Genomic DNA, 15,576 nt, shown 5'->3' on the forward strand with positions numbered 1-15,576 from the left:
TAGTGAGTAACTTGATACTGCTCTCAATAGCTCTGAATGTCGCTGGTAATATCTCCATTTGTGCTATCCAGTGACTGCGTTCTTCAACATCAGTTACCGTATTCTCAAACAAAATGACATCTTGATGACAGTAAAAAAAAAAAAAAAAAAAAAAAAAAAAAAACTTTGTGCAGGAAAAGAAATAATTATAACAATATATGTTTAGAATATTGGCTAACTAATACACTAGTACTAGGGAATATAGGTATCTTGTACTTTTTGTTATTCTGAGGCTTTTCTCTGTGAAGAAATTAAAGAGGAAGAGACTCGGAACAGAAAGCTGAACAGTAATTTGGGACATGAAGACATAAATCAGATTAAAAAGTATCAATTTGGTTTAGTTCCCTGACTCCAAGAAACTATAACAGGACAAGTAGATATCTATAATGTAAGCATGTGTTTTAATATTGGGGATCTAAACCTAATTAACTCCTTTGGTAAGTTTTCAAATATTTTATAACCTGTTATATGAACTTTCTTGTTATAACCTGTTACATGAGGTTTCTTGCAACTAAGTTAAATTCCTATTTTTTTAACATTCTTATTCATTCTTTCCTTCAACCCATGTATACTCTGTCATGTACTGTTCTAGATGCTGAGGATACAGCAATGAGTAAAAGCTCCTACTGCCTACATTCTAACTTGGGCAGGCCATATTGCTTAGGCAGGACATAATTCTAAGCATTATGTCCTGCCTAAGCAATATACCCTGTCCAATTTATATGCCCCGACTTCATTATGTTTACATTCAAGTGAAAGGAGACAGGCAAAAAAATAAATAAATAAACAAGTTAAATATGTAGTATGTTAGATGGTTATAAATGCTATGGACGAAAATAAAGAAGGGCAAAAGGTAATAGTGCCGGGGGTGCTGAATAGGGGTGGTCAATGAACACCTCATTTTAAGGTAGCATTTAAGCATGGAATGAGCCATGTGGTAGAAAATGTTTCCGGCAAGGGGATGGCAAGCATAAAGACACTAGACAAGAGCATTCTGACATGCTTGAAGAAAAAGCAAAATAGTTGCCGGCCAGTCAATTCCAACTTATGGTGAACTCATGTATGTCAGAATAGAACTATGTGCCATAGGGTTTTCCAATGGCTGATTTTTGGGAAGTAGATCACCAGGCCTTTCTTCTGAGGCAACTCTGGGTAGACTCAAACCTCCAGTCTTTTAGTTAGCAGCCAAGCATTTTAGCCAAGCGTTTTAACCATTTGCAACACCAAGGGACTCCAAAGAAAAGCAAGGAGGCCAGAATAGCTAGAGCTAAGTGAGCAAGCCTATGTTTTTCTTATTTCATTCTTACTAGAACAGAGGACAACTAGTTGTCAATCTTCTGAAAAGTTTTTGTGAATAACTTCCTTAGTCTTTTTCTTCTTTAGTCTGATTAATCCTTCAAAATTTACTTATAGATTCTGTTCTCTTTTTCACTAACTTTGTGGCTTTCCTCAGAACCACTTCTGGAAACTTACTCCATTCTTCCAGCCAGGCCAGGACTTGGGTAAGAGTCTTTTCTCTAAGTTCAAGAGTATGTGAAAAAGTAGATACTTTCTCCATAAAATTAGATCTCCGTTTTTTGTTATATTCTACAATAGAGGTTTTCCCTCCTTGGAGCAAGTTCTGATCAATAGTATAGCGATTTATTATCCGCTGCACATTGCTCAGTATGTCATTTAGCTGCATATTGATGTCCTACAAGAATAAGAAGGGAAATATATGAATCAATAAATTCTCAGTTTGACAATAAGCTTTGTTTACCTTTCTGTTTTGTTTTTGTGTGTAGTAAAATATATATGATAAAATTTGGCATTTTAACCATTTTTGAGTGTACAATTCAATGATATTAATTACATTCACTGAGTTGTACAACTATCACCTCTATTCATTTCTGAAAGTTTTTCATCATCCCAAAGAGAAGCTCAGTACCCCTTAAGCAATAATCCCATATTTCTCCCTCCTCCCAGAGCCTCGTTACCACTAATAAACTTTTATTTCTATGCATTTGCCTGTTCTAGATATTTCATGTAAGTGGGATCATGCAATATTTCTCCTTTTGTGTTGACTTTTTTACTCAACATAATGTTTTCAAGGCTCACTCATGATGTAGCATGAATCCGAACTTCATTTCTCTTTATGGCTGAATAATATTCCATTGTATTATATGTATGTACCATATGTTGTTTATTCATTTCTTGATGGGTTATTTCCACCTTTTGGCTCTTGTGAATAGTGTTGCAATGAACATTGGGTTACATGTATCTGTTTGAGTCCCTACTTTCAAGTCTCTTGGGTATATAACTAGGAGTAGAATTGCTGGATCATATGGTGTTGGGGATTAAATTGTGTGCCGCCAAAATATGTGTTGAACTCTTAACCCTGTCATGGATTGAATTGTGTCCCCCCAAAATATCTGTCAACTTGGCAGGGTCATGATTCCCAGTACTGTATGATTGTGTACCATTTTGTAATCTGATATGATTTCCTTATGTGTTGTAAACTCTATTGTTATGATGTAATAAGATGGGTTAGTGGCAGTTATACTGATGAGGTCTACAAGATTAGATAGTGTCTTAAGCCAATCTCTTTTGAGATATGAAAGAGAGAAGCAAGCAGAGATACATGGGGACCTCATACCACCAAGAAAGCAGCACCGGGAGCACAGCGTGTCCTTTGGACCTGAGGTTCCTGCACTGAGATGCTCCCAGACCAAGGGAAGACTAATGACAGGGACCTTCCTCCAGAGCTGACAGAGAGAGAAAGCCTCCCCCGGAGCTGATGCCCTAAATTTGGACTTGTAGCCTACTGTACTGTGAGAGAATAAATTTCTCTTTGTTAAAGCCATCCATCTAGATGACTAAGACAGAATTTGGTACCAGGAGTGGGGTGCTGCTCTGACAGCTACCTAAAATGTGGAAGCAGCTTTGAAACTGTGAATGGATAGAGGTGTGGCAGTGGCAGAGGACCAGCAGCAGCAGAGAAGCGACAGTGACAGAGAACCAGCAGCAGTAGCAGAACCAGGAAACCAGCACGAGATGGTGTTGGAGCCGACCCACGGAGCGAGAGAGCTGAGCGCCTGTGCGCAGGAGGCTTCCTGGCAGAGTGGGGTGCCTTTGGGCACTTATCAGTGGAGCTACAGAGCTTTGGAACACTTGCCCCAGCAGAGCAGATGCGGGCGTGAGGTCTGGAGGCCAAGAGGCCACAGGAAGCAGAAGCTGAAGAGACAAGGAACACAAGAAGCTGAGCTGCCTCAGTCTCAAAAGGTATGGCCATTTCCTCTGGGGTTTCAAAGGGTGGAGCCATGGCCTCTGGTGTTTCTAAGGGTGGAGTTGCCACTCAGATGGACTGGGACAATGGTGCAGCTAAAACTGAGGAAGCAGAGTTGCTGTCCCAGTTGGCCTGGAAAGTGGAACTAAAGCCCAGGGCCGGGGGCCTCCACTCAGAATCTGGAGAGTATGGCCAATACCTAGAGTCTGGAGGGCAGGGCCATTGTGTAAATTGTCTCGGAGGACAGAGGTTTATTTTCAAAGCCTTGAGGGCTAATGTAATGTGTTCTGCTGACTTGCTTGGTGCCTGTTATCCCTTCTTTTCCTCCAGTTTCTCCCGTTTGTAATGGAAATGTCTAGCTTGTGCCTGTTCTGCCGTTGTACCTTTGGAAGCAGCCAACTTGTATTCTAGATTTCACAGATGAAGAAGAATTTTATTTTTTTATTCAAGACTTTTACTATAATATGATGAAGTGAATATGTTTTCCATGCGGCAAGGAGATGAATTTTTGGGGGCAAAAGGGTGGAGTGTCATGGATTGAATTGTGTCCCCCAAAAATATCTGTCAACTTGGCTGGTCATGATTCCCGGTATTGTATGATTGTGTACCATTTTGTAATCTGATATGATTTCCTTATGTGTTGTAAATTCAAATCACTATGATCTAATAAGATGGATTAGCAGCAGTTATACTGATGAGCTATACAAGATTGGATAGTGTCTTAAGCCAATATCTTTTGAGATATAAAAGAGAGAAGTGAGCAGAGACACATGGGAACCTCATACCACCAAGAAAGCAGTGCCAGGAGCAGAGTGCATCCTTTGGACCTGAGGTTCCTGTACTGAGATGCTCCCAGACCAAGGGAAGTCTGATGCACCACAAAGACCTTCCTCTAGAGCTGACAGAGAGAGAAAGCCTTCCCCTGGGGCCGACACCCTGAATTTGGACTTGTAGCCTACTGGACTGTGAGAGAATAAACTTCTCTTTGTTAAATCCATCCACTTGTGGTATTTCTGTTATAGCAGCACTAGATGACTAAGACAGTTTAGCAGCAGTTGGACTGATGAGGTCTACAAGATTAGATAGTGTCTTAAGCCAATCTCTTTTGAGATATAAAGGAGAGAAGCAAGCAGAGACACATGGGGACCTCGTACCGCCAAGAAAGCAGTGCTGGGAGCACAGCGCATCCATTCGACCTGAGGTTCCTGTGCTGAGATGCTCCCAGACTAAGGGAAGACTAATGACAAGGACCTTCCCCTGGAGCTGACACCTTGAATTTGGACTTGTAACCTACTGGACTGTGAGAGAATAAATTTCTCTTTGTTAAAGCCATCCATTTGTGGTATTTCTGTTATAGCAGCACTAGATGACTAAGACAACCCCTGTACCTAACACTGAGCATCTTTTCATGTGCCCATTGGCCATTTGTATATCTTCCTTGGAGAGATGCCTATTCAAGTTCTTTCTCATTTTTTATTTTATTTAATTTTTTAGTTGTAGTAATTCTTTATGTATTCTGGACATTAAACTCTTGTCATACATGCAGTTACCAAATATTTTCTCCCATTCTGTAGGTTGTCTCTTCATTTTCCTGATAAAGCCCTTTCATGCACAAAATTTTTAATTTTGATGAAGTCTAATTTATCTTTTTTTTTTTTTAATTGCTCATGCTTATGGTGTCATATCTAAGAACCCGTTGTCAAAAACAAGGTCTTGAAGCTTTACTCCTATGTTTTCTTCCAAGAGTTTTATTTCTTACATTTAGGTTATTGATCCATTTTGAGTTAATTTTTTTATGTGGTGTAAGGTATAGGTCCAACTTCATTATTTTGCAATCCAACTTCGTTATTTTGCATGTAGAGATCCAGTTGTCCCAGTATCATTTATTGAAGTGACTATTCTTTCCATATTGAATGGACTTGGCACCCTTGTCAAAAATCAATTGCCAGAAAAAATAGATGGTGCCTGGCTATCACTACCAACCATTCTGACCAGGGACACAACAGAAGGTCCTGAATAGAATGGGAGAAAAATGTAGAACAAAACTCAAATTCCTAAAAAAGGCCAGACCTACTGGACCAATAGAGACTAGAGGAACCCCCAAGACTATCTCCCTAAGATACCCTTTGAACTTGGAATTGAAGCTATTTCTGCAGGTCACCTTTCATCCAAATAATAGATTGGCTTATAAAATAAACAATATCACCCATGAGTAATGTGCTCCCTTAAACAATTAACTATATGAGACCAAACGGTCAACAGTTACCCAAATGCAAAGATGAGAAGGCAAGGAGGGGAAGGAAAACTAGATCAATGGAAACAGAACAAACAGAATGGAAATAATGAGAACGCTGACACATTTTAAAAATCATAACCTATGGCATGAAACAATTTGTATAAAAATTGTTAATGGGGAACCTAATTTGTTATAAACTTTCACCTAAAACACAATAAAATATTATCAGAAAAAATTGATTGGCGGTAGGCGAATGGGTTTTTTTCCTGGATTCCTAATCCTATTTCATTGGTCTACATGTCTATTATTATGCCAGAATCACACTATAGCTTTATAGTACATTTTGAAGTTGAAAAGTGTGACTCTTCCTACTTTGTTCTTCTTTTTCAAGGTTGATTTGGCTATTTGGGGCCCCTTGCAATTCCATATGAATTTGAGGATCAGCTTTCCTATTTCTGTAAAAAAGGCTATTGGAATTTTGATAGGGATTGCATTGAATGTGTGGATCATTTTAGGCAGTAGTGACATCTTAACAATATTACGTCTTCCAGTCCACAAACACGGGATGTCTTTCCATGAGTTTTAATTTTAATTTTTTTTTTTTATGTCAAGAAATTCTATTTGGTTCTTTTGTGAATCTTCTTGCTCATTTTAATAGACTCTTATTCTTTAGCCGTATTGTAGTCAATTTTTATTTCTTTAAATGTAGTAAATAAGCTTATTTTAAATTGTACATCTAATAATTTTAAAACCCAGTATTTGTCAATACGATTTCTTAGATTTTTGTTTCTGTGAACTTTTGATCATTATAACCTATTTCCTCTTCCTTAAAACTTTATTACTGAAAATAGTTTCAGTCTCGTGTTTATAATGCTCTCCTCCGGACAGAGTTTGTTTTTGTTTCTGGCAAGAGCCCTTAGGCAATAATAGCTTGTGATCCCTATAAAATTTCACTTTGAGTTTTGGGGGTGTAAATTCTGGTTCCAAATCCATGTGAGTGCTAATCTGTTGGTAGGCATTCTCAGACAAGATTTTTCTTTTCTTCTCCATCTTCCAGATCAAAGGCCAAAACCAGTATGTTTCCTTATAATGACCTTTTGCAGTACTGGGGGGAAGGATCTAGTTAACCTACCGAGGGTATTGCCTGGTAAAGGTCCCAACTACATGCAGAGATCTTTATTTTGACCTCCCACCTTATGTGAGGAATTCTGGAACACTTAATTGTGCTTATGAGGAGCCTGTACATAGAACAAGAGGCAATTGTTCAAACAGAACAAAGGGCTAATACGTAGTTTAGAATCAGGAAAGGTGTGTGTCAGGGTTGTATCCTTTCACCATACTTATTCAATCTGTATGTTGAGCAAATAATCCAAGAAGCTGGACTATATGAAAAATAATGCAGCATCAGGACTGGAGGAAGACTCAAGAATGTAGCATCAGGATTGGAGGAAGACTCACCAACAACCTGCGATATGCAGATGGCACAACCTTGCTTGCTAAAAGTGAAGAGGACTTGACACACTGATGAAGATCAAAAACTACAGTCTTCAGTATGGATTACACTTCAACATAAAGAGAACAAAAATCTTCATAACTGGACTAGTAAGCAACATCATGATAAATGGAGAAATGATTGAAGTTGTCAAGGATTTCATTTTACTTGGATCAACAATCAACACTCATGGAAGCGGCAGTCAGGAAATCAAAAGACGCATCACATTGGGCAAATCTGCTGCAAAAGACCTCTTTGAAGTGTTGAAAAGCAAAGATGTCACCTTGAAGGCTAAGGTGCACCTGACCCAAGCCATGGTGTTTTCAATCACCTCATATGCATGCAAAAGCTGGACAATGAATAAGGAAGACCAAAGAATTGATGCCTTTGAATTGTGGTGTTGGCGAAGAATATTAAATATAGCATGGACTGCCCAAAGAACAAACAAATCTGTCTTGGAAGAAGCACGACCAGAATGCTTCTTGGAAGCAAGGATGGTGAGACTACTGAGACAGATGGTGTTAACTGTGCTGGTGGAACAAAAGAGCTGTTAAAAGACTACCACCTAGAAGTTGGGTAAACAGGAACCACATCCTGTCAACATAAAATAAGGTTAGAACAACCCATGAATTACTACTTCCTGGTTAGTGTTTTTCTAGTCCCTTTCCCCTTCTTACAGGCTCCGCATGCGCCTAAGAACAAAGTGGAACTGCTGTTTTGGCCCACTGAAGGGGGCAAAGTAATACAGAAGATTAGTGTGCCTGTGCCATATCCTATGTCCCATAATAAGTGATCCCGAGAGCTGCCGAGGGGACTCCGTCTTGAATATCAACAGGTTCTGTCTTGGATTCCAGATGCGTGCACACCCTAATTAGTATGCACTACCATTCCAAGGAGTACCCGCCCCTTTGAAGAAACCCACTGAATAGTCATTGCTCTATTGTCCCCACCAAACCCATATAAGCCCTAGGCTTGCTTCTCCTTGTGAGTCAGTCTTTTGAAGAGGCATGAGCCCGACTGACTCCTTTTACTTGTCACAAGTAAAATAAACCTGTTAGAGCTGAACCCCAAAATTTTCTCCTCTGTGTATTCTTACAAGAGAAAGACAAGGACCCTTTGAGTCCAGAGGGCGTCTGTGCCTTCGGCAGTAACACTACGTCTCACATACTTTGGACATATTATCAGGAGGGATCAATCCCTGGAGAAGGACATCATGCTTGGTAAAGTAGAGGGTCAGCAAAAAAGAGGAAGAAAATCAATGAGATAGACTGACACAGTGGCTGCAAAAATGGGCTGAAGAATTTTTACTAGAATTTGAGTTCTGCACCCCACCTTTCTCCTGCTCTATCAGGGACTCTCTGTTGTATTCCCTGTCAGGGCAGTCATTGGTGGTAGCTGGGCACCATCTAGTTCTTCTGGTCTGAGGCTGATGAAGTCTCTGGTTTATGTGGCCCTTTCTGTCTCTTGGGCTAATACTTTCCTTGTGTCTTTGGTGTTCTTCATTCTCCTTTACTCCAGGTGGGTTGGGACCAATTGATGCATCTTAGATGGCCGCTTGCAAGCTTTTAAGACCCCAGACGCCACTCTCCGAAATAGGATGCAGAACATTTTCTTAATAAGCTTTGTTATGCCAATTGACTTAGATGTCCTCTGAAAGCATGGTCCCCAGATCCCTACCCCTGCTAGTCTGTCTCTCAAAGTGTTTGATTGTATTCAGGAAACCTCTTAGCTTTGGTTTAGTCCAGTTGTGCTGACTTCCCCTGTAGTGTGTGCTGTCCTTCCCTTCATCTAAGATAATTCTTGTCTACTATCTAGTTAGTGAATAACCCTCACCCTCCCTCCCCACCCTCATAACCATCAAAGAATGTTTTCTTCTGTGTTTAAACCTTTTCTTGAGTTCTTATAATAGTGGTCTTATACAATATTTGTCCTTCTGTGACTGACTAAATTCACTCAGTATAATGCCCTCCAGATTCCTCCATGTTAGGGATGTTTCACGGCTTCATCATTGTTCTTCATCCTTGCGTAGTATTCCATTGTGTGGATATACCATAGTTTGTTTATCTATTTGTCCGTTGATGGGCACCTAGGTTGTTTCCATCTTTTTGCTATTGTGAGCAGTGCTGCAATAAACATGGCTGTGCATATATCTATTCACGTGACGGCTCTTATTTTTCTAGGATATATTCCAAGGAGTGGGATAGCTGGATCGTATGGTACTTCTATTTCTAGCTTTTTAAGGAAGTGCCAAATTGATTTCCAAAGTGGTTTTACCATTTTACATTCCCACCAACAGTGTATAAGTGTTCCAGTCTCTCCACAACCTCTCCAGCATTTATTTTGTGTTTTTTGCATTAATGCTAGCCTTGTTGGGGTGAGATGATATCTCATTGTAGTTTTGATCTGCATTTCTCTAATGGCAAATGATCGTGAGCATTTCTTCGTGTGTCTGTTAGCCATCTGATGTTTTTGTAGATTCTTTAGGGTTTTCCATATAAGGTCATGCCATCCACAAACAGAAATAACTTTACTTCTTCCTTTCTTACTTGGATATCTTTTGTTTCTTTTTCTTACCTGATTGTTCTGGCTAGAACTTCCAATACTACGTTGAATAGAAGTGGTAAAAGTGGCTATCTTGTTCATGATTTTAGGGGAAAAGCTTTCAGTCTTTCACCATTGCGTATGATATTAGCTGTGAGCTTTTCATATGTGACCTGTATCATATTAAGGAGGTTTGCTTCTATTCCTAGTTTATTGAGTGTTTTTATTATGAAAGGGTATTGATTCTCATCAAGTGCTTTTTCTACCTCAATTGAAATGATCATGTGTTTTTTTTCGTTCATTCTATTAATGTGTAGTATTATATATTGATTGATTTTTTTACCATTTAAACATTTTTCCATTTATTATTTGCAGTTTTTTTATGCCCATTTTTTCCCATAGTTGGAAACATAGAATATAAATTTTGCGTCTTGCTTCTTCATGTAATATTACTACATGATTTTCTCTCTCTGTCTCTCTTTTTTGGCTTAAAACAACACAAATGTATTATCTTACAGTTCTGGAGGTCACATTCTGATGTGGTCTCACCAGGCCAAAACCAAGGTGTCAGCAGGGCAGCATTCCTTTCTGGAAGCTCTAGTGGAGAAACCATTTCCTTGCCTTTTTCAGCTTCTAGAAGGTGCCTGACTTCCTTGACTTATAGCCCTCTTCCTCCCTCTATCTTCAAAGCCAGTAAAAGCAGTTGAGTTCTTATCGCATCACTCTGATGTCCTCTTCTTACATTTTTTTTTGTAAATTTTATTTATTTTGTTGTTGTTGAGAACATATACAGCAAAAGAAACACCAATTCAACAGTTTCTACATGTACAATTTAGTGACATTGTTTACATTCTTTGAGTTGTGCAACCATTCTCACCGTCCTTTTGTGAGTTATTCCTCCCTCATTAACTCACTGCCCCCTAAGGTTCTTATCCAATCTTTTGAGTTGCTGTTGTCAATTTCATCCCATATAGATAGTTCTTATGATTGATTTTTGTTTGTTGAGCCACTCTTGCATTCCTCTGATAAGTCCTACTTGGTCATTGTGTATAATCTTTTCAATATGCTGCTGAATTCAGTTTGCTAGTATTTTGTTGAAGATTTTGGCTTCTTTATTCATAAGGGAATTTGGCCTGTAGTTTTCTTTTCTTGTCATGTCTTTGTCTGTCTTTGGTGGCAAGGTAATGCTGGCCTCATAGAATTTGTGAGGAAGTGTTTCCCCCTCTTCTCTTTTTTGAAAGAGTGCTGGGAGAGTGGTCTGCCTTTACAATTCCCATCCAGGCTGCCTGAACTGAGGACTTGTGCTCAGTGCATTCTTTAATATGGAGGCTGTGAATTGGATCTCTCTCAATCCCTTCTCCTTGTCAGGGAAAGCTTCCTCACTTTTCTGAGCTCACAGTAACTTTCTCTGTCTCCATGACTACTTAATTGTACAGAGTCAATTTTGTAGATGTTGTTGTTGGTCTATTGAGTTGGTTGTGACTCATAGCAACCCTATGTATAACACAACATAGAAACACTGCCCGGTCCTGCACCATCCTCACAATCGTTGTTATGCTTGAGCCTATTGTTGCAGCCACTGTGTCAGTCCATCTTGTTGAGGGTCTTTCTCTTTTTCACTGAGCTTCTGGTTTACCAAGCATGATGTCCTTCTCCAGGGACTGGTCCCCCCTGATAACATGTCCAAAGTATGCGAGACGAGTCTCACCATCCTTGCTTCTAAGGCACATTCTGGCTGTACTTCTTCCAAGACAGATTTGTTAGTTCTTCTGGCAGTCCATGATATATTCAATACTCTTTGCACACGAAATATTCAAAGGCAATTTTGTAGCTGGAGGGGAAGAAATGTTTTTTCTGGTTGTGCTGTTTTATACCTAAACAAAAGACAATGGCCAGGCCAGGTGCACCTGAACAAAGGCCCCTTCCTCTTACCCCCTTTCACCTTTCCCATGCAATCTAGCATGTATACCCTTCCAGTTTATACTATATAAACCCCAAACCCAAGTCCTCCTTTGTTCTCTCGACCATGACACAAGAGGGGCATGCATAGATGTGATAAAAATATCTCACCCTTGGACAGGAGCCTTTTTGGGAGAACCTGGCTCTTGATAAACTCCTACTCCATTTATCATCATCCTGATCACTGTAAGTAATAAAAGTCTGTGACAAATATGTAATTATTCATTCTGATCCAAAGAGCCCTGCACTGTTACAACTGATTTATTTTACTTGGTACATTGCAAAGAGTTTAGGAAGGATTGGTGTTAATCCTCTTTAAAAGCTTGGTAGAATTCACCAGTGAAGCCATCTGTTCCTAGACATTTTTTTATCAGGAAGTTTTTGATTACAGATTCAATCTCCTTACTTTTATAGGTCTATAAAAATTTTCTATATCTTCTTGAGTCAGCTTGGTAGTTTGTGTGTTTCTAAGAATTTGTCCATTCATCTAGGTTGTCCAATTTTTTGGTGCACAGTTATTCATAATATTTCTTATAATCTTTTTTTACTTCTGTAAAATAGGTAATAATGTCCCCACTTTCATTTATAGTAATTTGAGTCTTCTCTCTTTTTTTAAAATCACTTTAGCTAAAGGTTTGTAAATTTTTGTTGATCTTTTCAGTGAACCAACTTTAGGTTTTGTTGATTTTCTCTATTGTTTATTTCTGCTCTGATCTTTACTATTTCCTTCTGCTAGCTTTGAGTTTAGTTTGATCTTCTTTTTCTAGCTCCTTAAGTTGTGATCTTAGGTTATTGATTTGAAATCTTTCATTTTTAAATGTAGCCATTTACAGCCATAAATTTCCTTTTGGTACTCCTTTCACTGCATCCCATAAAAATTTTTTTCATTCATTTCAAGGTATTTTCTGATTTCCCTTTTTGTTTTTTCTTTGACCCGTTGTTTGTTTAGGAGTATGTTGTTTAATTTCCACCTATTTGTGATTTTCTGGTTTTCCTTCTCTTATTGATTTCTAGTTCCATTCCATCGTGTTTGAAAAATAAACTTTATATGACTTCTAAAGATGAGAACTCTAGTATTTAAAATGAAAAAATACACTGGATGAAATAAAAAATTGATTAGATATTACACAAGAAAAAATTAGTAACTTGAAGACACATCAGTTGAAACTCTCCAAAATAAAGAAAAAGACTGAAAATACAATGAACAGTGACCAGAGAGAGAGTGTGGGAAAAGTCAACAGGCATAATATACATGCAATAAAAAAACCAAACCAGTTGCTGTTCAGTCAATTCTGACTCATGATGACACCATTTATGTCAGAGTATAATTGCACTTCATAGGGTTTTCAATAGCTGTGACCTTTTGGAAGTAGATATTCAGATATTTCTTTTGAGGCGCCTCTGGGTAGGCTTCAATCACCAACCTTTCAGTTAGCAACCAAGTGTATTAACCATTTACACCACCCAGGGACTCCTATACATGTAATAGGTGTTCTGAAATGTATGTGTATGAGGGGATGTAGGTACAGAAAAACTGCTTAAAGAAATAATCACCAAAAATTTTCCAAGTTGGATGAAAACTACAAAATCACGTATCCAAGAAGCTCAGTGAACCTAAGCACACACACAAAGAAAACTCCAATGTTTAAAACAAAAAAAATACACATCACAATCAAATGTTCTCAAAGATAGAGAGAAAATCTTAAAATACCTGAGGAAAAATATACATTACAAACAGAGAAACAAAGATATGGATGATAATGGACTTTTCATCGGAAACATAAGAAACTAAAAGACAGTGGTGCTACATCTTTAAAGTGCTAAAAGAAAAACAAACAAATGAAACTCTGTCAACCTAGAATTCTATACCCAGTTGTCTTAGTTATCTAGTGCTGCTATAACAGAAATACCACAAGTGGATGGCTTTAACAAACAGAAATTGATTTTCTCACAGTCTAGTGGGCTAGAAGTCCAAATTCAGGTCATCAGCTCCAGGGGAAAGCTTTCTGTCTCTGTCAGCTCTGGAGGAAGGTCCTTCTCATCAGTCTTCCCCTGGACTAGGAGCTTCTCCGTGCAGGAATCCCGGGTCCAAAGGACACACTCTACTCCCAGTGTTGCATTCTTGGTGGTATGTGGTCCCCATGTCTCTCTGCTCGCTTCTCTCTTTTATATCTCAAAAGAGATTGACTTAAGACAAAACCTAACCTTGAAGACTGAGTCCTGCCTCATTAACATAACTTCCACTAATCCCACCTCATTAACATCATAGAGGTAGGATTTACAACACATAGGAAAATCATATCAGATGACAAAATGGTGGACAATCACACAATACTAGGAATCATGGCCTACCCAAGTTGACACACATTTTAGGGGGACACAATTCAATCCATAACAGATGGTGATAACTTAAAGATGTATACTATAGAACCTAAAACAACCACTAAAAAAGCAAAACAGTTATAGCTAATAAGTCAACAAATGAGACAAAATCGAATGATAAAATAATCTAAAAGAGGACAGAAAAATAATTAAAAGGGAAAAATAACAAACAAATAGCAAAATGGTAAATTTAAACCTGACTCTAATAGATTGAATTGTGTCCCCTAAAAATGTGTGTCAACTTGGCTAGACAATGATTCCCAGTATTGTGTCGTTGTCCACCATTTTGTAATCTGATGTTATTATCCTATGTGTTGTAAATCCTAACTTCTATGATACTAATGAGGCAGGATTAGAGGCAGTTATGTTAATGAGGCAGGACTAGATCTACAGGATTAGAGTCAACTCTTTTGAGATACAAAAGAGAAAATCAAGCAGAGAGGAGAGCGACCTCATTACCACCAACAAAGAAGAGCCAGGAGCAGAGTGCATCCTTTGGACCTGGGGTCCCTATGCTGACCAGGGGAAGATTGATGACATGACCTTTCCCCAGAGCCGACAGAGAAAGAAAGACTTCACCTAGAACTAGCATGCTGAATTTGGACTTCTAGCCTCCTAGACTGTGAGAGAATAGATTTCTGTTTGTTAAAGCCATCCACTTGTGGTATTTGTGTTACAGTAGCACTAGATAACTAAGACAGTAACCATATAAATAATTACATTAAATATAAATGGTCCAAACACTCCAGGCAGAGATTGTCAGATTGGTTTAAAAGAGGGGACCCAATTATATGCTTTCTATAAGAAACTCACTTTAAATATAAAGACCCAAATACATTTTTAAAAAAAGATAGTGGGGAGGACTTCCAGCAAAATGGTGCTCTAGGCAGAAGCACCACGCCGTCCCTCCACAGCAAAGATCAAAAAAACTAAGCCAAACAGAGAAAGCAACAATCCTGAAACCCTAAAACATCAAATGAAGGGATAAAGAACTCAGCCAAGCACCAAATGGAATGAGAAAACTGACAGAGAATGGAGAGCAAGGAGAGATTCATGCAGAGGTTCCCTATCAGCTAATGCAGCATGATCTGCCATCTTGGACTCCTATCGGAGACCAGCAAACAGGGGGTACGAGAAAGAAGCTTCACAGAGCTTCCAGCAGGGGACAAGATAACCGGTAATTTGCGATATACGCTTTCCCACCCCCACCCTTCTTCGCCCCCACTCAGCCTCCTCTGATTTCCGTGTCCACAATCTCTTGTCCGGGAAGCACTGGCTGCTTGGGTTCCACCCACCCAAAAGGGCCGGCTCTCTGAGTGCCATTTGTTGGCTGCTGGTGTTGCTTTTTTCCACGTCTTTTGATTTCTTCCTTACCTCTCACCACCACCCCCTCCTTTCGCTCAAATACCTGGCTCCATGCGCCAACTTTGCTTCTTCCTGAGGGGCTGCAGAGCTCTGGTAATTTGTGATATATGCTTTCCCACCCCCTACCCTTCTTCACCCACACTCGGCCTCCTCTGCTCCCCCCAGATGCAGTCTCTTGTCCGGGAAACACCAGCTGCTTGGATTCCACCAGCCCTCACTAGCTGGCTCTCTGAGTGCCGTGTGTTGGCTGCTGGTTTTGCCTTTTTTCTGCTTCTTTTGATTTCTTCCTTACCTCTC

General features: G+C 39.2%; 1 protein-coding gene across 1 annotated transcript in view; it reads right to left on the reverse strand.

Annotated features, from left to right (window-relative positions):
- Positions 1 to 15,576, reverse strand: part of FAM186A (family with sequence similarity 186 member A) — a 110,384-nt gene that overhangs the window by 80,431 nt on the left and 14,377 nt on the right. Inside the window, exons 2-3 of the mRNA XM_023742432.1 lie at positions 1,513 to 1,732; positions 19 to 120 (exon numbers count right to left, since the gene is read on the reverse strand). Coding sequence (XP_023598200.1) covers positions 19 to 120; positions 1,513 to 1,732 — 322 coding nt within the window. The remainder of the gene's footprint in view (positions 1 to 18; positions 121 to 1,512; positions 1,733 to 15,576) is intronic.

Source organism: Trichechus manatus, unplaced genomic scaffold (assembly GCF_000243295.1).
Source record: "Trichechus manatus latirostris isolate Lorelei unplaced genomic scaffold, TriManLat1.0 scaffold00209, whole genome shotgun sequence".
NCBI lineage: Eukaryota > Metazoa > Chordata > Mammalia > Sirenia > Trichechidae > Trichechus > Trichechus manatus.